Genomic DNA, 24,568 nt, shown 5'->3' on the forward strand with positions numbered 1-24,568 from the left:
AGGTAAATTTGTAATTTTATTTAAAGGGGCGGCGATAAAATGAAAAATATGACGAAGTTTAAAGACCTGGTAAACTAATTTGTAAAACACCTCTATATATTTATTTAATTTGAGGATTGGTGGTGAATAGTGACATACGGTAGCCATGTGACAGTCAAATAATGGTCAATTATTATATTTCTATGAATCTTAACTTATCATGTGGTCCAGCTAAGACGCCAGGTTCAAGTTCGATGCCAAGACTCGAGACCACTAACTAATACGCACCTCCTTTTCAGATTAGTTGTAATATTAGGATATATGATATTAATTATTAGCCATTTTTAATTTGTGATTAATTTTTAATTTATAAGTTAAAATACAGTCAAGTGAGATCTTGTTTGATTCGTCTTGTAGGAAAGATTATAAATATCAAATTTTTATAATTTTTTATTATACGTAATTAAATATATTAAATATTGAATTAGTATATAAGACTGCGTGATAAATCAAATGTTACAAGTATTTTGAAAGGAAGGAAGTAATATGCAAATGAATAATATCTTGGAAAAACTACCGTAAATAATTTACCAATTTTTTTGTCATATATTCTCATATAGTTTGTTTTTTAACATGTTAGGGATATTGTAGGTAACACCCCCTAAGTTGGTATTATTCATAGTTGATCAAAAGTTCGTATTATTGTAGAAAAATAAGCAGAATGTTGTATTATTTCTGGTAATTTTACCTAATATCTTTTATTATACTATGTTCGTTTTTAAAGAAATTTTCATTTGTCATTTTAAATGTTTTATTTGTTGTTTCCATAAAGAATTTTTTCTATTTATATAACAAACTTTGGACAAAAATAACATTATCTATCTTTATTTTAATAATACTTATAGTTCCTACATATCTTCTACTAACTTAATTTTAACATTTTTATATTTCTTATGGTTTCCACATGTTCACTAACTTTATAAAAAATATTTTTTTATTAGTTGTGATCACCATATCTTCCATAAAATTTATTATTTAATAAAATAATATAATTTTTCTTAAATTAAAGAACGGAGGGAGCCTATTATAAAAATTTATAAAATAGTTTATATTAATAATTTTTGCATTGAAATGAATCAAATAATATCTCACTTAATTATGTTTAAACTTATAGATTAAGAATAAAATGTTAATTAAGACCAATGATAAACATTTCCTGAAAGGCAATTGTTGCAAAATTCTAGGGACAAAGGGAGTACTTCTCTGTTTCCCTCATTTAATAGCATTTCGAATTTCATTGTAAATGCTTTTTAATTTACATATCGTCAAAATAAATGGGACAAGGAAATACTCCATTCGTCCCCAAAAGAAATTCCCATTTGCCATTTTAGAATATTTCATTTGTTGTTCTCATAAGGAATCTTTCTATTTATATTACAAATTTGGACAAAAAATAATCTTCCTCATCCTTATTTTAATATTTTAATGATGCTTATGATCTTCACGTATTTTTTACTAACTTTGTTTTATCATTTTTCTATTCCTTATGGTCCCCATATATCTTCACTAACTTTATTTTATCATTATCTGTTTCTTATGATCCCTACGTATATTCCACTAACTTTATAAAAACTTTTTTTTAGTTGTGGTCCCTATATTTTTTCTACTAAGTTTCTTTAATATTTTTTAATGTTTATGGTCTTCAATTTTCCTCCATCAAATTTATTATTCAGTAAAATAATATTTCTGCTATTTAAAAAATTCTATTTTTCTTAATTCTTGTGAACATTTCTTATGAGAACTTTATTAAAGAATGGAGGGGGTAATCCCTCTCTTTTTCATAAGAATGGCTACAAGTATAAACTTTTCAAAATTGATTGATTAATCAAAATTAAATATGATCTAGCTTGATTGAATCATAGATAGAATTTAAACTAAATTATCAAAATATTTACATATACTTAAAGAACGAAATTAACTCCCTGAAATATCATATATCATACTTGAAACCAATTTGAACACTTAAATAGATTTTTCTATATTATGGTTTATAATTCTCGTATAGAAATTCACTGCTTAGCAAATTCAAACCCATAATATCTCTAACTATCTACTCCCTTCATCCCACTATCATTTTTCCATTTATTTTTGCATACATGCGAATAGTCATAGTTATCACCCTAGTATTTCTTGCAAGTTGGGTTCATGGAGTGAGGAAGGTAGCACATTGACATAGTCATAGTCATAGTCATTTGTAGGAAATAAAGTATTTTAGTATATTTGTATTCTAGGAAAGTAATATATTTTGTTATTCTTGTTTCCTTTATTCGCTGAGTAGTTCATGTATAAATATCAATGTAATTCGTCATTGTGATTTAATACAAACTAAGTATTCAAAACTCAAACCCTAATCTCAATATTATTTTCGCATTCTATTTTTATTCATCATCAACCTATTATCTCTCACAAATCATAATCATAGTCATAGTCAGAGTCATGTTTTTGTACACATGCGCGCACTAAGATACACCCCCAAAAGATAGGCCATGCAAAGAAGAAAGGTGAGTGACATACAACTACCTAGAGGAGGCACTTGGGTTTTGATAGAGGGGATTGCTCATTAGTTGTCGGCGACTGAGATTTGGTTCTGGTGATGGTGGGCTGCAAGGTGTCTGCCTTCTTCTTTGATGGCGTAACTACCTGCAAGGGGGAGGGGAGCTAGAGAGGTCGTTAAGGGGGGGGGGGGGGAGAAGTCGTTAAGTATAACAACTATATAAGCTCCCACACACGCGAATGCACTCTTTTAATAATTAATATTTCTAATCGGGTATAATTAAAAACTATTAAAATTCGATATAATAAAATTAACATCGAAATGAATCAGACGAAATTTTACTTGACTATGTTTTAACTTATAGATCAAAAATAAAATATGAACTAAAAATAATTGATGAAGAGTACTAAAAACGAAATTGGAAGATAACATTGTGACATAAGAAATATAATGAATGAGGCAAAAGTCGTATACATTGTCTAGTAAACCAATTACTTAGATGCAACAATTGAAAAACCCAACAATCCATGAACAAAACTCAAGTTTTCATCTTTGTGATAGAAATTCAATACTCCGATAATTCTCCCATCGTTTTGCTAATAGAAAATTCACCTTATACGGAAATTAAGGAAAACAAAGTCAACTAAAACCGAAAATACACTACTTGTAGACTACAGGTGTTTAATTTTTATAGCATTTCACTCTACAAACAAAACCCAAGCGTACATGAATTGGTATCCTAATGCAATTTTATTTAAATTTGGATGTCTTAAAGTTGGTTGATAATTGATAGCTAGTGCAACTAGCTAGTTTGAGCAACTAAAAGCGTTATCCTTTTTTGTTATTAGTTAGTTGAATAAGCTAATTTTTTATAAAAATATTTGATAAATATGCTTATTGATTGTTTATTAGAAAAGATGAACCAACAAATCAATCTTAATATAAAAACTGCCAAAATAATTTTTCTTTTAGCTTAAAAGTTAGTCTTTTAGTTGTCTTAATAATTACACAATAGAACATATTTTTAACTATTTGACAAATAAAAAGCTAAAAACCAACTAATTAATTTTAAAAAGTCATTTATCATACAAAGTCTAAATTTTTGCTTGTTTCTAGTTATTCATCTTGACAAACTCTTATTACCCAAGATATTAAAAAAAAAATAAAACAATCCAATTCAATACTCCTTGGACCATCAATATTGCAATTATCATGCACTCTCTATGTCCCCACCAAGTTTTCAATATTTTTATTTTAAATCTTTTTTTTTTCTCTATTTTCATTTTGATAATGTCATTAACTTTTTCTTAAATTTTTTTCATATATTAACTTTCATTTTTTTCTTTATTTTAATTATATTTACATAAATTTAAAATCCACACTATTTTTTAATCTTTTATGCTCCCTATTACAAAGGGACTAACTAGACATCAACCAAAACAAACCTTTAATAGTACATATGAATGTTGTATCCAATGGGAGACTATTTTACAATGTGTCTAATTATCCAAATGCTAAATAAATCCAACCAAATAGTAATTGCAATAATTCTTACCCCCATTTTATGGCCCCACCAACCTAGTTTGGTCCCCTTGTTGCTCATTCCTCCTAAGCAACTTTTTTCCCTCTTACCCTTTTAGAGAGATAAACATACTCATCAATCATCATCATTCTTCATCTCTTTCACTCTCATTTCCCATTTATTTTTCTCAAACTATTTCCTACCCAAAAGGTCATTAATTTCTCAAATTATCGATCATCATTTTTCCAACAAATAACTCTTCAACCGCATCCTCTTTTATGAGTATGAATTGTCATTATTCTTTCCTCTATAGATCTTGATTATAGTTTTCTATGTGTGACATTTATTAAGTACGATGATAATGATTGTACAAAGATGTTTGATAAATTAGCTTACCTGGGTTTTTCAACTGTTTACGAGTGTTAGCTGATTCATATTGTCAAATCAGCTAAAAGTAGTGTTTGATAATTTAGCTGATTTGCTTAGTCAGCTAAAAGCAATGTTTGATAATTCAACTGATTTGCCGATCTTATTGGGTAATAGATTGATAAAATCTTTTTACATAATCTGACACTACATTCGGCTATCAGCTATCAATCGTTTAAAAAATTAGAAAAAAATTTAGAGAGAGAAAGTGACTGGAACATGTAGGGGATTATAGGGGGCATAGTTACAGCATATGGTCTCTCATTTCCTCAGCAACCTTCCCTTTCCTTTCTCCCTCTTGTTTTTCTTGTTTTCCCATTTTGTTTACAACCCCACCTCACTTTACCGGTGACTTTGACCGGAAACTTGACTTTGACGGTTGCCGGAGCTTGATCTCTTAGGCTATTCAGCTCAATATTGTAGCTCAACTTAAATAAATTTGATTTATGTTCATTTGATTTCCAATTTTAGGGTTGTTTTCTCTCTCTCCTCTGATCTAAGATCGCTTGAAAATGAAGCCTACTGTGACTACAAACTCACCTAATACTAATTCTTCTGAAGGTTTGATCTATATCTTACTTTTTTTCTTGGGTTCCTTTTATTTTGGGATGGATTTTATTGGGTAATTTTTTTCATAGATTTCCACTTTCTTTTTTTTTTTTTTTTTTTTTTTTTTTTTTTTTTTCCATTTCAACAATTTTTTTTATTAAAATTGGTTGGACTTAATAATTATTGCTCCCTGTAAATAGGGAAATACTTTAATTTTTTGTACAATGCTCTTTAATGGGTTCAATTAATATTTGTTTGATTTTGCAATAACATTTAGTTTTGGGGTTAGTGAGAAAATTTTGGGTAGATTTCCTCCTATTTTTTTGTACCGTGTTCTTTATGAATCAAAAATTTATGAAGGGTAATGTAATATAATAAAAATAAAATTACATGGAAAAATAATTTATAGTAGTAATTTATTGGATAAAATTTGTGCGAGAAAATGATGATGATGATAATACGTGTGAGGATGTGGTTGCAGGAGAGAAGAAAACCATAAACCCAGAGTTATGGCAGGCGTGTGCAGGTCCTCTTGTAAATTTACCTGCTGCTGGCACCCACGTTGTGTATTTTCCACAAGGTCATAGTGAACAGGTTTGCCTTCCAACTAGAGGTGTACATCCTGGTATTTGTCGGGTTTTGAGTATGATATCTTGGTCGGGTTTAATTTTGTTTATTGTGTGTATGTAAATATCTTGGATCGAGTCGTTAGCTAGTTAAGTTCGTAAAGTCTTGTTAGTATCTAATTCGAGACATGATCGAATTTGTCAATACAAACTTTTTTACCCACACAAGTGTTTAAGTTATCGTTTTTGTTCAGCTAGTTTAGTCAGTTAAGTCTTGTTAAATTGTGATGTTAAAAAAGGATTAAATTTGGTCTATACCCTTTTGAACCAAAAAGAGTTGTAGTTTTTGTTATTTTTGGTAAGTTGTGTTGTAATTATTGTAATTTTGGAGTTGTATTTTGGTATAAGGTTAATAAAGTTACTATAGTTACTTTGGTTTGTTTATAGTTGGTAATGTTTAATGATTTGGAAATGGGAATGCATTAATAGGGTCTTTTTTGTTTTCCCTAATTTTGAGTGTTACTAATAAGGAAACCTTTTAGTTTGTGAGACTGCTGGTCTTTATCTGGTCTTTTGTTTGTGGTCCATGTTTCTATTGTATGTGTATTTCCTTTTTCTCATCCAAATCTTCTTGTTTTTTGGTTGATAATCCCACTCCTTTTTGTAACTATTATTGGTTGGATTGTAATATTACTTGGTAATGCTTTTTAGGAAGTTGCTAAATATAGCTCTACGGTTCAACATCCAAAGTATGATTCTGTATATAGTGCGGAATACTGAGTTGATGACTATGTCTACAACAATATATTGCTATTTTGGGAAATCTATTTAATACATTTTCATGACACCAACAACATCCAAAGGGTTGATTTCTTTTTTCTGCCCAACCCTTCTATAGTTCAATAAATATTGACAAATATTTCTATCCACATGGAAGATCCTGCCCTAATTGAAGTATGCTGATGTCTTAAGGGCTATAAGTTTATGTAACTGATTGAAGATTCTCCATTTATAAACTAATGGTATATAGAATATCACAAAATTTTGTACGATACTGTCTCACCATGAGACGTGCCCCATACTTGGTTTAAATAGCCGGATAATAAAAACTTTTAGTATAATGGACCTTTTGTATGGACTCGTCTCACGGTGAGACGGTCTCACAAAAGAGGCTAATAGAATATTTGTTATTTGACTGCAGTTATATTTGAGGGTTTTTTTCACCTTGATTTTTTGACATGATTCTCGAAACGAACAGGTGGCTGCTTCTATGAAGAAAGATGTGGATGCTCAGATACCAAACTATACAAATTTGCCTTCAAAGCTACTATGTCTACTTCATAATGTTACATTGCATGTAAAGATATACCTGTCCTCTTGTATTGTTCTTGGGATGTTGTGATTTAATGTAACTGCATCTCACAGCTGATCATGTTTGCTATCTGTAGGCAGACCCAGAAACTGATGAAGTGTATGCTCAGATGACGCTCCAACCCGTTCCTTCTGTAAGAACATTGCTGATTGCTACTAAATGTCTTTGTTTCAACAAGCATTTGATACACATGAGTACTCTTAGTTGGTTTATAGATCTTGGTCAGCTGACTAGAATCTTCCAAAAATGAGATCCTAGGTGGACGAGGAACATGGGTGTAACATAATTCGTCTTTTGAATTCGTGATTCACTCAAAATGACACTAGAATAGCCCAAAACCGACTATAATTTGCTTTTTGATTCGCGATTTACAAGGAGATTAGTGAATCATGTAACAGTAATTGGACAAAAAAATTGAATGCTTGGTTTCTTATGTGTGTTATTTGCTTGTTTTCTTTTCTTCAGTTCGATAAAGAAGCGTTATTGAGATCTGATCTTTCACTGAAAGCACATAAACCGCAGACAGAGTTTTTCTGTAAAACATTGACTGCCAGTGATACGAGCACCCATGGAGGCTTTTCTGTGCCACGGAGAGCAGCAGAAAAGATTTTCCCTCCTCTTGTAAGTGTGCTTCCTCAATAAGTACATGCTAATTTAATTGATTGAAGATGTTTTGCTCATCACTTGAATCTATAGGATTTTTCTATGCAACCACCTGCTCAAGAAATAAAGGCCAGGGACTTGCATGATAGTGTGTGGACCTTTCGCCACATATATCGCGGTAGGTTCTGTATTCGAGTATTTGTTCGGAAACTTAAATAGCACAGGCATTGATATGATGATAAGATAGAAAATCTAAAGAGATACATTTGTGTACACTTACATTCTTTGTTGATTTGAAGATCAGATACTAATTTCTGTTTTTATTACACCAGGACAACCAAAACGACACCTGCTAACGACAGGATGGAGCCTATTTGTTAGCGGGAAGAGACTTTTTGCTGGCGACTCGGTTTTGTTTATCAGGTAAGGACTATGAATGGCTGACACAGTTCTTCATAGTAATCTAACGTTCTACACTTGAATGGTTCAACCTTACTACTCTACTGATTAGCCATTTGGTTTTTGCAGAGACGAGAAACAGCATCTTCTTTTAGGAATTAGGCGAGCTAATAGGCAACCCACAAATTTATCGTCATCAGTGCTCTCTAGTGATAGCATGCATATTGGAATTCTGGCTGCTGCTGCACATGCAGCTGCAAACAATAGTCCATTCACAGTTTTTTATAACCCAAGGTGGGAAATTGAACTCTTCTAAACTATCTCTCTGCAGCCTTGGGCTTAATTTCCTACGGGAAGTTGCTACGTCGTGAGCATAAAGCTCTGTTCTAAAAGGTTTTGTTATTTGGGTTGTGCAGAGCTAGTCCATCAGAATTTGTGATTCCACTTGCCAAGTACTACAAGGCCTTTTATGGTCAACAAGTATCGCTTGGTATGCGATTTAGAATGATGTTTGAAACTGAAGAATCGGGAACTAGAAGGTAATAGCGGAATGTAGTGTACGATGCAGCCAAATTGTTTTAATAATAATGTACTGTAATGTGTAGAACATGAATCTATTCCGGAAATCGTCTGTCACTCGGTAGTGAAAACTGAGTACAAATGGGCCAAATTTGTGAATTTGCAGGTATATGGGCACCATTACAGGTATCAGTGATCTTGATCCTGCGCGCTGGAAGAACTCGCAGTGGCGTAATTTACAGGTAAAATTTTGCACCCTAATTCAAATTATGTGCAGCTTATTTTGGGCATATCATTGAAGATTACTGGAGATCTGCTTGCAGGTTGGCTGGGATGAATCCGCTGCTGGAGAAAGGCGTAACAGGGTTTCTGTTTGGGAGATTGAACCTGTAACAGCTCCATTTTTTATATGTCCTCCATCGTTCCTCAGACCAAAGCGTCCACGGCTACCAGGCATGCCTGGTAATTATCACTACTGCTTTATGGGCTTCCATTTCCAATAATTCATGTGACACTCCGAGCGTCTTGAGGTTACCTCATCGTGGTCTTGATAATACTTCTATACCTCGGCTTGCTGAGTCAAAAGCTCACTTTTCCTTAAAAAGTGAATTTGCTGAAATGTAGCAAATTTACCGACACTGAAGAGGATATGATTTAATCCAAATTTTAGATGATTGATACTCTTTAGTGCTTTGCTGATTACTTTTTAAGGGGTTATGATCTGATCGATCTTTTTGTGACAGATGATGACTCTGATGTGGATAGCATACTGAAAAGGTCAATGCCATGGCTTGGAGACGATCCGAATGCTATGACAGGCATGAGCTTAGTGCAGTGGATGAACATGCAGCAAAATCCTTCTTTTGTTAACCCAATGCAGGCCAACTTTTTGAATACTATACCTGGATCTACTCTTCCGAGTCTTCCTGCTTCAGACCTTTCCCGTCAATCAGGATTAAATGCCATGCAGATTCCTCCGCAAAACAACTTACACTTCAATGGTCAGAGATCTGCGCAATCCGTCCAGCAGCTTGAGCAGATCCAGAAGTCATCGGGAGTCTTAAATCCATTGGGGTCTTTTATACAGTCGCAACATTTATGTGATACTCAGCAACCGAGGCAAAACTTGATGAACCAAACCTTATCTCCAACCCAAGTTCAGTCACCTCTTCTGCAGTCTCAGGGTGGTCTTGTGCAAAATCACAATTCAATCCAACAACAATCGTCTCTTCAAAACCATCAGCTCCTTGGAAGCCTACCTCAACAAAAGCAGCAAATTCCGGGTTCCAATCAACAACCGAATCTACTTCAGATGCAACAAGTTAGTGACAGCCAACTTCAACTTCAACTTTTGCAAAGGCTTCAGCAGCAACAGTCACTTTTATCTCAGCAGTCCACATTACAGCAGTCAAATCACGTAAACCAACTTCAAGAACAACAGAGACCCCTGCTCGATGTTTCTCAAAGCTTTTCTAGATCGGTGTCATCACCCCAAATGCAGGATATGCCTCAAGCACAAATGATGTCTATCCCTCATCCCCAGATCATGGCACAGCAGGTGGGTAAAACTAACAGTCCAACAAACTTTCAATTTTCTCAAACACCCAAGGTTCCCAAGCTCCTGCAGCAGCAGTCTGGGGCAATGCCTGAACTACAGAGTCAAGCTAGTGTTGCATTCAATCCTATATCAAATCGTCCTTCCACTGCAACAAGCAATAGTTTTACTGGTGCTGCTGCAGGCGGACAATCAGCGTTAACTGATGACATTCCGTCGTGCTCTACTTCACCTTCGACAAACAATGGTCCTAGTACTGCTCAGGCAACCGTGAACACTAGGGGTCAACGAATCAATGCCTTGGGCGAGGGTAATAACCACTGTTCTACTAATCTTTTGAATGGTCCTACTGTTTTGGATGCTATGGAAGGTCATAACACATTCAAAGAGTTGCATCAGAAAGTAGATGTCAAGCCTTCAGTTAACATTAGTAGAGTTGAAAACCAAGGACATTTAATCCGGCAAGCATATCAGAATATTCCTTCATCTCAAATAGATTACTTGGATACATCCTCTGCTACTTCAGTTTCTATCTCTCAGAATGATATTATAAGTCAAAGCAATCTGTTTTCCCATCCACAATCAATTTTGTTAGCAGATACTGGTCATGATGTGGATGCACAAGCTGATATAAGAAAACACACAGGAGCGATTACAAATGGTCAGATTGGAACGCCCTTGGTTTCTGATACCGAGTTGACGAAAAATGTACCAACCCTTGATAAAAATTACTCAAATAATGTCTCTTCTAGTTGTATGCTTAATTATGAAAACTCCAAAGATGGTCAGCAGGAGCTCTCTTCTTCAATGGTCACCCAGTCATTTGGTGTACCAGATGTGGCATTCAATTCGATTGATTCTGCAATAAATGATGGCGGCTTTATAAATAGGGGGACATGGGGTCCACCGACACAGTATCAACGATTGCGGACTTACACAAAGGTAAAACTCTAACCAACTCTGTTAGGTCTTAACAATTCGTCACATGATCACCCCATCAGCCCGCTTATGTGGAGACACCCACGGGGCAACCGCGGACTTGGGCCCACAAACACACGAGTAATGAGCGTTGCTTGGCTTGCATACAACACTTGATGAGTTGCACTCTTTCCCAAAACTATATGGTATTAAAAGATTCACCCATCAAGTATTATATACAAGTCTACAACCCGCTCTTTTAGCGATGTGGGATCTTCCTCCTCACATGTGAAGTATTTCAACCAAACTCATTCATCATACTGCTAATTACATAGGACTTTTCATGATTTGGTAATTCTTTTTTTAAGGTTTACAAGCGCGGAGCAGTTGGTAGATCGATTGATGTTACTCGTTATTCAGGTTATGAAGAGCTTAAACAGGATCTTGCTCGAATGTTCGGTGTAGAAGGACAGATGGAAGACCGGGGTAGAGTTGGATGGAAACTTGTATATGTGGACCATGAAAATGATGTTCTGCTCGTTGGTGATGATCCTTGGGAGTAAGTCTAACTTGCTTATATCGGTTTCCTTCATGTAGATTGTGACCTTCCATCGTCTGTGCAGCTTATAGTGTAACATGGAAAACAGCCCTTCCCCCCTCCCTAACAGTTCCCCACCCCACCTGACTCGCACCCAAAAAATGACAAAGAGAATAGGAAAACATAAGGAAAGCAATAATCGTGATAAGCATATTCCATGCCTTCGGAAAAAAGTGACCCCTATGTGGTTTCTTTGACTCTTTAATTCATTTTCTGATAAACTTTGCATAGAAATTTTATAAATCTCAGCCTGGACATAGATAACCAACCAAATATGAACTATGAAGTTAGTCAAATTAATCTTTTATTTGCATCAGCCATGGTGGCATAAATTGTTTCTGTTTTTTAATGATGCGAATGCACCGAACACATTTAAGAGCTGCATGAAAATGTATATAGCCGATTAGTACACTGAGAGCAAACCATTTCAATAATTACTCTAGACAACTTTCTATATATAGTAACACTCATGTTTACATGTATGATAATAATTTAAGTTGTTGATTCGGGTCATTAGGTCGATTTCATATTAGGTTTTATGAGTCGGTTAAAACCAAGGTTTTGGGTCCACATTGATTTTTACATAATGTCAAATTAATTTTGAAATTGGGTCAAGCCGGGATCGTTTACCGGTAAATATTGAATTTTTGGGTCTGCTTTTGAGCATCTCTAATAATAATAAAGTGCATTTTTGGTTTTCCTCTCCAAAGATGTTTTCTTGTGAATGGGATAGCATTGTGCTTTATGTGCTTCCATATTGATATTATGGATTAGAGCAGATGAAGATGGCAGTAGTCCAGAAAAATGAGCGTGTTAAAAGGAAGCCAAAGAAGGGCACCAACTGAGGGCAAACTGTCTTCATGCAGTATCTACTACGATAAAATTACAAATTTACTCAATTCTTTTGGTTCTTCCCAATAGAATGACCCCTAAATGCCCCAGCAGCCTAGCCCATGATAGTCTGGAAAAAAAAAAAAAAAAACTTTCTGAACTTAGCCTTCACAAAATAGTATGACTGCAAGGAGCTAAACACTGATGCACTTAATCTGAACAAGAGGGTCGAAGACACAAGTACCCAAATAATATCGATTTGACAGCATAAAGGAAATTAGTTTTCTAAAGCATTGAACTCAAGGTCATGGCTTTAATTAAATGTGCCCTGTGCGGTCACAAACAAACAAGGTCATGGCTTGCTTATATCTGTTACGTCTTCGTCTGATACTGCATTTCTATTTAGGCTGTTCCAAACTAACGAACCATCTCTAGATTAGTGATTTAGACTTTGTATTTTCCATAAAACCTTGATGACGCTTTTAGCAATGATTTTAAAAAAATATCGATACGGTGTACAATTAATGTGTCTAAACTATCTATAAACTATGTTTCCACCGCAATTTATGGCTGAAACTTTTCTGTTGGCTGCTATTTTACCATCATAGCTACTTATTCATTATCGTCCGCTTGTTTTGAGTTAACACGGTGTTGTAAATTTCAGGGATTTCGTAAACTGCGTTCGCTGCATAAAAATCCTCTCTCCGCAAGAAGTCCAACAAATGAGCCTTGATGGTGACTTTGGGAATGCTTCTTTACAGAATCAAGCCTGTAGTAGTTCTGATGGTGGAAACGTATGAACTTCTACGACACGCTTCTTTCAATAGTGCCACTTTTTTGAGTGCAGACTCAACTGGAGAATTTAGCCTTGGCTTGTACTTGTGCTGATTTTTATGCATTGCTGCAAACTGCTGCAGTGCAAGCCAAGTTTGGCTGGCTTGTCGGTTTTGTTCTGCATTGCAACGGCCAGACTATCCTATGATTAAGCAGGATGTAAGTCTTGGGCTATGTCTTCAAGTTCAACTCTGTATTTATCCAAGTCTTAACTTAAATTTTAATGGTATTAAAAGAATTGGCTTCAAATTCTTGTAGTTGATGGTGTACATATTTGTAAAAGTCTTGAACTGTCGGTTAAAAGTACCATTAATCTTATTATTTAAGTTAATGTTATAGAAGTGAATGTCTTGAAATTTAACTAATTGTAAAACCCAATGGCTAAGATTGATTAGCTGTGGCCAACAACCTGAAAATGCAGGTTAGTCTATTGGTCTGTTTGACAAATGGTTGTTAGTTGAAATTGTTGACTGAAATTGCTAGAGTTGAAAATATTAGTTGATACGCTAGTTGTTTAAACTAGCTATTAAGATATTTTGGTAAAAATTAATTTTTGGCTATCAGCTGTTTATTATAAAAAAAAAAAGGTAAAGAGTCAAAAACAAATAAAAAATTATAATGAATAGTTTTTTGGTTTTGACTTAAAAGTTAACTTTTCAGTTAAAAGTTATTTACCAAATACTTTTCGCCTATTTAATCAATAAAAAAGCTAAAAGTTAAGTGTCAACGAAAAGCTTAATAAAAAGCTTAATACCAAAAACCCTTATAAGTGATATGTTGATGAATATTATGTTCTTTCTATTTAAAATCTCTACTTTTTGATAATCAACACAAAATTAGAGAAAGCTCACCTGAAACTTATTGAATATGTACCATAGTGCAAAATGCAATAACAATCGTAATTGCAGTAACGCATAAATATTGATCAAAAACATGAGATATTTCTTAATATGGCACAAAGTGCGATTTTTATACACAATCAAAACGCAAGAATCATTTTGTTAAAATCTTTACAATGCAACCAATGCAATTTAATGTTGCCTAATTTTTGCACAACAGAATGTGCGATAATGATTGAAGAATATATTTCCCCCAAAGTATAATGTTTGAGTCGACTCGGCTATAATTTAGGTAAATAATGATTATTTGTTAACTTGATAAATCATCCTGATGTGACTTGATTTGATAGGGAAGAATTTTGGGATTTTCTTTTATCTTTTTAAATTTTATTTATTTTTTTTTGCGGTGATTTACAAATCACCATGATTGAATAGAAACTTCTACTTGGGATTTTCTTTTATCTTTTTAAATTTTATTTATTTTTTTTGTGGTGATTTACACCATGATTGAATAGAAATTTCTACTAAAGATGAGATGGTTGATGGCAATAAAATCAAGAGAATTTTTTGTAAATGTGCATGGTCTTCCATACTAAAATATGGGTTAGGTGGTGAGTCTAAAGCAGTTTGGAATAATGAGGTGCATTGAATCTTACGTTTTGACATCGTTAAGTTGTCTCGGTTAGTGCTCGAACGAGCAAATGGTTAGTTAGGAGTCAATCGTTTCTATCTTGGTTTGCTTGAACGAGCATCTGGTCTAGGTTGAGGCTGGAGATTTAAAGATATTGTTGCACCGGCAATATTAAATGAAGCTTAAAGTAGAATGTTGGTGTGCGGACAAGCACTAGACTAGGACGACACTTCTTAGCTTGTATGAGTTGGATCGACTTTTCAGTCAATTCTTGCTTGAGGCTCCCTATGCACTATTCTAAATATACTCCACTTTACTCTTTCCAATAAGTTTAGAAAACCTAAGCCAAACCAAACACATCCAAAATCACAAAAAATTCTCTCATCAAGAGTTCATAGTTTAAATAAAATTCAAGCTCTATTAATGAATCAAGTGAAACCTCAACTAGTGATGCAGGAGGATTCGGCTTATTCAAAATCAAATCACATGCCAACCTTTTTAATATATGTGATGTTGGAGCATTCGACTTATCCAAAATCAAATCACATGCCAACGTTTTTAATATATGGATCTGGTTAATTTTAAGTTTCAAGTATATTTTTGGACAATTCTATGTTCTTAACCTGAAAAAAATATCTTAAGTTGATCTAAGATCAGGACATTCTTAACTAGGAATTATGTTGGGAATATGCAGTTGGCTCAAAAATGTTACTTTTGGTTGTCCAAAACTTTTAAGTCTTATTTAATTAAAGTTTAAACAATAAAAGGTAGAAACAATGAGTCTATAAATAGTTGATTTATTTATAATCAATATATTTTGTACATTTAAGGGGCTTTTGGTGCTTCATTTTCTAGACCTTTGATGCTTCTTCATATACTATACTTTTGGTGCTTCATTCTTTAGCTTTTATTGCTCATTAAATCTAAGTGTTCATTGTATGTGTAACCATCCTAAAAGTTTGTACTTAGTTATATATAAAGGGGCCTTATGAAATGAAGAAAATAAAAGTTGTTGATTAATCATTTTAAACTGAGTTTATACATTGCTTTTCTTCTTGTGTTTGTCCAAAGAAATAGTAATTCCAATTATCACTTTGAGTTTGTCTTGAGTGTTAATTCTAGGAGAGATTGAGTGTGTTCTTATCTCTAGCCTAAACACAAATCATTGAGTGTGTCTTGTGATTTGGCTCTTATCAATCTTCTTCTACTGTTCTTTTTTTATCTAACTATTCTTCTTTACTCTTCTTTATACAAAAAAAAACCAAAAACTTGTAAATCTAAGTGTGTTCTTCCCAATCACACTTACAGCCAGCACCAAGGATGATGTAACCCACATTTATCTACTCATCCAGTGAAATATAATTCTCTAGTTAGTTCGCCTTTTGAATTCGCGATTCGTACATAATGGCTCAAAAATAGCCTACAATCGACTTTAATTCGCTTTTTATAACTAGCGAATAATGTGACACTGTACTCATCCTTTAATTTATTTTCTTACTTGTTTAACTTGCTCAATCATGTAACTAATTTCCAATCCTAAACACAATACCATCAATCTTGTGATCTTATTAAGCTTCCTCAATGCTTTTCTAGTTAAAGAACTCATTATTATAGAGTATCAAAAGTTCAAATGTGTCAAAACAATAAAGACAAGCCATGTTTCAACTTTGAAGATCATAAAATAAATAAACTAGGAAGCAAATTGTTGTAAATGAATACATATTTATTTCATCACTAATAAGCAAAACTACATCACACAACAAAATGCACCCAAATACCTAAAGGCTAAAACGATAGCTACAAACATTTTTTAACCTCCATAACCATAATAACACACACCAATTAGAATTTATAACTAAATCCTTCAATTAATAATCATAAAGCTTCAAAACATGCAAAAAAACTAAAACAAGCCCATAACTTAAACCTTTCTATGAAAGCATATGCATAATCCCTCATTGATTAACAACTAATCTCATAATTAAACAAAATTTCAGCTTTTAGAACCTGATTTCATAGATTCATTCTCAGCCATTTGAGAGAATACCTTAGTAGCAAGCATATTATCATCAAAGAATTGTGCATAAGGATGTCCCTTTGGCACAAGCCTCTTATACTTATCAAATTGTTGGGCTGCTTCATCTTGTTTCCTCAATAAAGTGTAGATGATTCCTTGACACAAATAAGGCCTAAAATCTCTTGGTTCCTCCTTGACAAGTTCTTGATAAACCTTCAATGCTTCCACATAATTCCCTTCAATTACTCGAATTTGAGCAATTAATAGCTTGAAATCCCTCACTTCATCCTTCTTTTTCTCCATTTTAGACTTCTCTATTGCTTCCATAATCCTTTTTGATACATCTTCAAGCTCTTTTCCTTCCGATTCGCCTTGAGAAACCGCCATTACAAGCCCATGAAAAGCTTCGACTCGAAGCGGGTCTTTGGCTATGATTTCTTCAAACCCGGCTTTTGCTAATTCGGATTCACCCATGTAGGTATACATATGACTTCTCAATAAGGGCCATTCTATTTCGTCTGGTTCAAGTTCAATCAACTTGTTTAAAACTTCCACAGCTTCTGGAAGTTTCTTATTCTTGGTTTTAACTTCCATTAATGACTTTAATACTTGAACATCATCTGGGTTCGACGCTAACATTTCCTCTAACTTCTTTTCTTTTTCTTCAGAATATGCGGCATCTTCTTCTCCCAGTATAGTCGAAGTTTCAGCCATGGGATTCGCAATAGCAATCAATGGCTTAAAACCCAACCCAGAAAAGAATATAGCGGTGGCAGCCACTGCAATTGTAAGAGGGGTTTTGAGGAAGGTAAAAAGGTTAGAGGTTTTAGGTTTAGAGACAGATTGAGGAATTGAAGATGAGGAAGATTTGATGATTAGAGAAGACGAAAAGGGACGAGAAGATTGGGGCTTAAAAGAGATGGGTGTAGAGAAGAAAGGACGGTTATGGCGGAGAGATAGAGGAAGTGGTTGTTGATTGTAGGAGGAATACCAATTGACTTTGGAAAGAGCCGCCATTGTTGTTGAAGTGAGAAGAAAGGATGGTGATGGAGTTGAATAGTGAATTTTTCGAATTGGTGAGAAACGGAGATAATAGGGCTACTGAAGCAAAACCCTCGAGAATGGCAACCGGCAAGGGCTTTAGCAAGTAGGAGTAGGACTTTGGAGACTTTGACCTAAACGTTATAAGACATTGACACTTTGATGATTGTAATTCGTAAAAAAAGAAACTCTAATTTGCAAATAGGCTAAATTTTAAAGCTGTAATTCACAAATAATTTTAAAAATCACTAAATTTTACTTTTCCTCGGTTCTTTAAAGAAATAATTTTTTATGAGACTGATCAACTCAACATTTTATTAGAAAAAGTATAAAACTTAAAAAATACAAAACACCTATTAGCTTTCTTCGTCATCCAACATTAATGGTTATCCTCCTTCTTTTAAGTCGAATAATATACGGTTTTTTCTCTAATTTTATTTTCACCTTTAAATTCACAAACATATGTTGAATTATAATATAACTAGAGTTTTTTGAACCTTCAATTTACAATTGTGAGAACGTATACTATTCAATGAATTTTATTTCTTTCTATGCACATAATTTTTTGTTTTGCGTTCTTGTTCAATTATTTCTCATGTTAGTATTTTGTTGGTTTTCACTGGCGAATTCTATTACTAAGCCCATTTGAATCTCGACTTTCAATTTATAATTTTAGTATTAAAAGTTGGTATTTTAACTATATAAGTATTAAAGTATGTGTTTTTACGTATTAAGCATGTATTTTTTGTACAAAAATATGTACTTTTTAGATACTAAAGTAGGTCTTTTAATGATATTTTTAAATACTAAAATAGATATTTTTACATACTAAAATAGATGTTAGTATATACTACTAAATTAAGTATTTCAAGTAATCTAATATATTGCCTTTAACATCAAAACAACTAAAAATTACAATTATACAAAAGATAATTGAAAAGATAACATGTACAAATTGGGCTTTGATGTTCCTATAAAAGTGACAAATCTTATCTTGGAGAGTATTCTTTGCAATTCCAATGCTGAGAGTTTTTGTGATAAATGAAGCAAAATGAGGGGAACAAATAGAGTATTCGAAGAGCTATCGACCAATATGAGCACAATTTCGGGAATTCTCTGCAAGGGGATATATATATTTTCCACATACGATTTTCCACAGACGATACACGAGTTTCTTTGTATATGATTACATAGCCCATCTAAACACTTGTGATTGCAATTCAGGGAAGGTCCGACGGTTCTTCATCAGAGGTTTTCAACAGCGCCTCCTTGTGTGCCTCATCGAGCTTAATAGGAAGGTGGATAGGCTTACTACGATAGAGCACATAATGTTGCAACATGAACAAGAGATCAAACAAGACCGATACCTGTGATCGTTTGACAATACATTACAATTACAATATGCTATAAAGGTAATGAATACAGAAGTTAAGAGATGAAGGATTCCATACAAGCGACAGCAATGTCTTCCCGATATTTCCATAAAAGTTCACCCAAGAACCTGCAGACAAATATATTTTCTTAGCAGTGTAACATAATTCGCTAGTAATTCGCGATTCACTCAAAGTCACCCTAAAATAGCCCAATACTAACCATAATTTCGCATTTTTGATTCGCGATTTGCAAGGAGATTAGTGAATCATGTGACAGTGATTCTGAGTAATATATCCCGAAACGTTTGTAGAGTCATGTTTTGGAATAGAAAATAAAAATACCTTGATCGATAGACTGCGTAGCCATTTGCGCATAGTTAGTTACTCCACCAAGAAAATCAAGCAAAATGTTGCCTATGCTAAATCCTTCTGTGCTTTTCCTGTAGAAATTCATGAATGCCTGCATTCAAGATTCATGCTTGATTAGTAGCTTTTTCAAAAAAACTAGCAATCAAAGAAATACATGAGAAACAATGATATTTACTACTACATATAGTTTCACACACTAATGTTATAGATTACATCACCCGCTCTTAAAAAGTAAAAATATTACACCCGCTCCAATTTGAAAACAAATCAAACAATAATGTACGATTTATCCTATTTTCAATCAACCCTTAATAGCAAACATCATCTGCAACTTCACATGACTGAAAATGTATATAATCTAATGAATCATTTACTATAGCCCACTAGAATCCAAAACCAAAGAACTATACAGATTTGGTTCCATCAAGGATGGACAATAAAAAAGTAAAATAAATATTGCATTCTAACCGTGACTTGCCTATTTGAACCGTAAAGAGGTCAAACTAGGTTCTCGTTGTATCAAATATATGTGAGAGTTGCATCAACAAGAGATGAAGGTAATAGGCATTAAATAAGGAGATACCAACCTGGGGAATATATTTGATGACTGTCATGGTGACTTGAATAATGCTGCAACATTAAACAAAAGAAGCTCTATATTATTATGAAATAAATCATCCGATACAGAAAATGCTTTTTTTGATCACCAGTCCATGGTAATGTTTCATGAATTTGGTGCACAGCAAGACGGGAATAAGCATAGTGCAAAATATCAGCCACATTGTAAAGGTTTTTGAAGTTATCGGCTGCGGCTGTATACAGGTCGCAATAATCGTGAAACCATCCAAAATGACTGAAAGTATGATTTCGCGGTTGTCACCACAACCATGATCGCATCTGATATTTTGCACTATGGTGAATATGTCATACACGCGTCTTTTATCAAATTTCCTAATCACACAACCAAATTTTATGTTTCAGCAACCAATTACAGTATCGATCGAATGATCTCTTCTAACTAAGAAAATGAATCAATATCAATGATCACTTACATAGTCTCTTCCTCCATGAATTCTTATCCATTTTCATATTCTCCTCAAATTTTAATTTTTCATATCGTTCTTCACTATGAAAATCTTTTTCGTCCTCACTCCTTCTCTCTTCAAACCTCCTCAAAGTTTCATTCTTCGACTTCAAGTGCTTTTTTCAACCTTTGCAAATAATCGAACCAACGCAAATGACTTTCTCTCATTTCATCTTCAATATCTTTAACTCATCAACTTCAATATTATTTCTTATGTCTTCATTTCAAATTTTATCCTATACACTCATAGATTTGACGTACATCTTAACATACGCATCTCAGCTACTATAAAGTCTTTTAACTTTTTCACTCAAAGTAATGGTGGTCTAATGGCAAACCAATAACTCAACTACCTCAAATCAAATGAATCCTTTTGACTTTTTGAATTCACGATTTGCTCAAAATAGCCCAAAAAATCGATCATGATTCGCTTTTTTCAAATCGCAATTAGTAAGGAGATTAACTGTTTCTCAGTCACAAGAGTTAATTTTTCTTATCCAAACATTCTTTTGTCAACAAAGCATACTTCAGATCATTTAACATTACCATGATCCTTGTAAATTCTCAACATTAAAACTAAAATATACTCTGATGCACAAAATATTAGAGAAACAAGATTCTTACTTGAAGACAGAAATGAGCCAAAGCCAAGAATGGGTGGGCAAGGCAATAAATACACAGACTGCAGCAGCAGACCAAGCAACAGAAACAATTATGAGGGAAATCTTTGAGAACTTCTGGTTTCCACGCTGTAAAATCAGATTTGATAATATAAGAAATCAAAGTTAAATAAACATAGAGAAGAGAGGTGAAGATCGACTTGTACAGTTTCACCCTATGACAAACCCATATAATTAGTCAATTATCAAAATGATCATTTAAAATTATAAATGATCATTTTAACCATGATTACGTAGAACAACGTTCTGCGATCTAGGAACGTCCGTCCCCAATAACCACGAAACACCACCCAAATCGCTCAAGGTGACGTCTCAGTGTATTAGACCTTTTTAGAATGTACTTTGGCCTTTATTTACAAAATTAAAGAAAAAAAAACGAGATAAAACCTAAAAATCAAAAAAAACTCTAAAATAATCATTTTAATTTAATTGTTTTTTCAAATATATATTTTATACATAATGTATTTAGGACCCAATCGTTCCCGAGTCAATCTAGGTTGCGTTCTGTGTTCCTGTTTCCCGTTCCCCATTCCAAACCGAATGCCGTTCCCTGTAACAATGATTTTAAGACACTAAATATACATGCATCTTGCCAACAGAGATGGTTTCACCATGAGACCGTTTTATTTAAAAAAATTTGCGGGTGAAGATACTAGTTAAGAGTAGTACTTACTTCATAAATAATAATTTGGAACAATGTAAATGCAGTCAATACAACAGCATGTATGGAGAAGGCAACATCATTTGCTGCAACAGGAATCATCTGCATCATCATTATCAATCCAAGACACATTAAACTTTACTACATTGTTTCGATTACAATACGGAATTGAAAGGAAAGGAAGAGAAGGGGAAGGCGGGGAAAGGAAAGGGAAGGTAGTAAGGAAAGCATTTTTTTTTTTTTGTTTCGGAGGGAAAGGAAGTGAGAGGAAGAGACCTTTTCCCGTTTTTAAAGAAATTTGGCTATTAACAAAATTATGGAACTCAATTCCTCCAAAATCAGTTGTAAAAGGGGCTTCTAATCTTCTAGACTATAACCGAAAAGGCAAATGTTAATGAACGCTCTTAGGCCACTCACTAACGTGTATAATAATATATTTTAAAGAGTAAATGATCAAACAAGGTAAAAATAATAGTACTATTGACAAAAGAAAAGTTTTTTTTATTACTTTATGCTATTTTTACCCGACGTAAAGATATTTTTTCCAAAAAAATATTATAATCACTCTAATTGACCACATATTCTAAAATCCAGTCAAAATATATACTTAATTTAACCTCCACCACATGAAAATGTTAGAAGTTAAAAGTCTCCATGCAAATTTAAAAAACATTTGCAGAGAACTATAAACCTAAGGTCACCATATCAAATTTTCTAAATTACCTATAAATTATTTAGAGCATATTAGAATATCTCATACATTACACATGTAGTAGGACAATATAGCTCAAAGCAATATGTGAAAGTGTTTAAGATACAAGGCTAAAGTACAAAATAATAAAGGCCCAATACAAGCATGCTCGTTCGAGAAGTGCTCGTTTTAACTTGCATATTTTTTGTTTGAGAAAAAACATGGGAAAAGTCAATATGTAATTTTACCAAATATGGTTATTAATATTAGTATTAGCTAAATATCCTATAAAATCAAAATCAAACAAGTTAGCTATGTACTTCTTGCATTCGTTGTTCATCTAAATTTGCACCATATGACTTAAAAAGCTTCCATCTTTTTGAGTCATATGGTTCTTTTGGTCCTTTCACATGGGAAAGAGGGAGTAGTAGCTAATAATGAATGACCAACCAAAACATGAATTTTTAAAATCCAATATTTCCAAATATAGAAAGGGAGAGAAATTACTTGATCATGGCCGTATTTTTGACGATACTGATTCTGAACAACAGAGCTAAAATAAAGTGTAGCATTGTAAATGAGATAAGCGGTATGTTTAGTCAAATTCAACACCACAAAGCTAAAATTCAACCCCACCACACTGCAACAAACACCATAAACACGAACATCAAGATCAATATTAAGATCAATACAAATTCACAAATTGGGTAAATCTACGATTACGAATCGATTGAAACAATCAACCCAAAACCAACCTTTTACGGCGAAAATTGAGGATAACTTGTGGGTAGAAGCTGATTGACCAAGAAAAGAAAGCAATCCACCCAAAAAACTCGTAAATGATCTCTAATTGAGATGAATTCCATGAAGACATGTTGTTAGTGATTCAAATTCTTGTTCAAATGGGTTGTGTTTTATTCATTTGAAGGAATCTTAAAAGAAGGAAGAATCAAGTAACATAAGGGTTGAAATCAAATCAACATCGTTTGATGTAGAATCAAGAATGCAGAGATGAGATTCGGATACCGACTTTTGTAGAGTAGAGTGATTGCGTTACGCAAAAGGCGGCTGCGGTTGTATAAGGACGGGAACCCAATTTCATTCTCTTGCCTGTCTCTATGTGTCGTACGTAGACGGTTTATCCGGCCTCATTCATTTTTTTTAATGAAAAGTTTTCGAATAATCACATCTATTGATTATTTCTAAATGATTTAATTTTTTAATTTTTTTGCTGATAGAATCTTGACACATATTAATTGGTTATTGTATTTTGTAGATACCTATCATCAAAATGAAATAAAAGAAGACCAATAAAAAAGCATAAAAAGAAAAAGTGAATGTAATAACTAGTAACTATAAAGCCAACCACGACACAACAAAATGAAAGAAGGAAGAAGAGAGAGGAGATAAGAAAGAGAGAAGGAGCCAAGGAGGACAAAAAGGGGTTGGTCGGTTGGCTTCGGCGACCGAAAACGTATGCTGATGACTGGTGAGCACTCCGATAACTGATGTGACGCTAACAACAACTTAAGTTTGAATTTTTTTTTTCTTTTTCAAAATTAATAGATGGGTGATTTAGATTTAAAATTCGTAAAATAAGTTTTATTTTTGAAAATAAAAAACTAATGATAAAGGAATGAATTTAAATTTCTAAATCATATATTTACTCTTTACTTATCTAGATTGAAACAAATAATTAATAAGAGAAAGAGAGTTAGAAGGAGAAGAAAGAAAATTGAAAGTGGTGAAAGAATTAAAGAGTAAAAAAAATCAACATATAGTTGTAGATTAATGTAGGTTTATAGAATTTGAGTAGAAGAAGTTGATGAATAGTGGAGTTATACGAGGTAGTAGGAGTGGTAATAGTTCACGTATAACTTCTTTTGTTTTTAACAATTAATTTTTTATATTAATTAAAATTAGTATTCTGAATTTTACTAATTTATTTATTTATTTA

At 33.4% G+C, this 24,568-nt stretch overlaps 3 protein-coding genes across 4 annotated transcripts; 1 reads left to right on the forward strand and 2 right to left on the reverse strand.

Annotated features, from left to right (window-relative positions):
• Nucleotides 1–4,191: 4,191 nt before the first annotated feature.
• Nucleotides 4,192–13,701, forward strand: LOC130800836 (auxin response factor 19-like). Of its 2 annotated transcripts, XM_057664538.1 has the most exons (14): nt 4,192–5,042; nt 5,512–5,624; nt 6,855–6,953; nt 7,045–7,101; nt 7,434–7,589; nt 7,665–7,749; nt 7,904–7,994; nt 8,100–8,264; nt 8,387–8,509; nt 8,656–8,731; nt 8,813–8,951; nt 9,233–10,986; nt 11,331–11,521; nt 13,056–13,701. In XM_057664538.1, the coding sequence occupies exons 1-14, from the start codon at nt 4,994–4,996 to the stop codon at nt 13,189–13,191; spliced, it is 3,234 nt and encodes a 1,077-aa protein (XP_057520521.1). In that variant the 5' UTR covers nt 4,192–4,993; the 3' UTR covers nt 13,192–13,701. The 2 variants fall into 2 exon arrangements, with proteins under 2 accessions (XP_057520521.1, XP_057520522.1); XM_057664539.1 differs by lacking the exons at nt 4,192–5,042; nt 5,512–5,624 and having other exon boundaries at nt 6,849–6,953; nt 7,049–7,101.
• Nucleotides 13,702–16,537: 2,836 nt separating this feature from the next.
• LOC130800837 (protein SLOW GREEN 1, chloroplastic-like) lies at nt 16,538–17,850 on the reverse strand. The gene has a single exon (XM_057664540.1). The coding sequence runs from the start codon at nt 17,727–17,729 to the stop codon at nt 16,689–16,691; it is 1,041 nt and encodes a 346-aa protein (XP_057520523.1). The 5' UTR covers nt 17,730–17,850; the 3' UTR covers nt 16,538–16,688.
• A 688-nt stretch (nt 17,851–18,538) lies between these two features.
• Nucleotides 18,539–23,741, reverse strand: LOC130801555 (cystinosin homolog). The gene is made up of 8 exons (XM_057665425.1): nt 23,367–23,741; nt 23,119–23,251; nt 21,933–22,022; nt 21,204–21,328; nt 20,083–20,125; nt 19,469–19,586; nt 19,205–19,254; nt 18,539–19,120 (listed from the first exon to the last, which is right to left on the reverse strand). The coding sequence occupies exons 1-8, from the start codon at nt 23,483–23,485 to the stop codon at nt 18,974–18,976; spliced, it is 825 nt and encodes a 274-aa protein (XP_057521408.1). The 5' UTR covers nt 23,486–23,741; the 3' UTR covers nt 18,539–18,973.
• Nucleotides 23,742–24,568: the final 827 nt, after the last annotated feature.

The sequence above is a fragment of the Amaranthus tricolor genome, chromosome 15 (assembly GCF_026212465.1).
Source record: "Amaranthus tricolor cultivar Red isolate AtriRed21 chromosome 15, ASM2621246v1, whole genome shotgun sequence".
Taxonomy (NCBI): Eukaryota; Viridiplantae; Streptophyta; class Magnoliopsida; order Caryophyllales; family Amaranthaceae; genus Amaranthus; species Amaranthus tricolor.

Excerpts from the sequence above, each read along its gene's own strand:
- LOC130800836 (XM_057664538.1), top strand. The coding sequence starts at position 4,994 with ATGAAGCCTACTGTGACTACAAACTCACCTAATACTAATTCTTCTGAA. Across the intron at positions 8,265-8,386 it reads ACAGTTTTTTATAACCCAAG|AGCTAGTCCATCAGAATTTG; the intron begins GTGGGAAATTGA and ends TGGGTTGTGCAG. Across the intron at positions 8,732-8,812 it reads CGCAGTGGCGTAATTTACAG|GTTGGCTGGGATGAATCCGC; the intron begins GTAAAATTTTGC and ends ATCTGCTTGCAG.
- LOC130800837 (XM_057664540.1), bottom strand. The coding sequence starts at position 17,729 with ATGGCGGCTCTTTCCAAAGTCAATTGGTATTCCTCCTACAATCAACAA.
- LOC130801555 (XM_057665425.1), bottom strand. The coding sequence starts at position 23,485 with ATGTCTTCATGGAATTCATCTCAATTAGAGATCATTTACGAGTTTTTT. Across the intron at positions 23,252-23,366 it reads CTCAATTTTCGCCGTAAAAG|TGTGGTGGGGTTGAATTTTA; the intron begins GTTGGTTTTGGG and ends TGTTTGTTGCAG. Across the intron at positions 20,126-21,203 it reads TGGCTCATTTCTGTCTTCAA|CATTATTCAAGTCACCATGA; the intron begins GTAAGAATCTTG and ends TTAATGTTGCAG.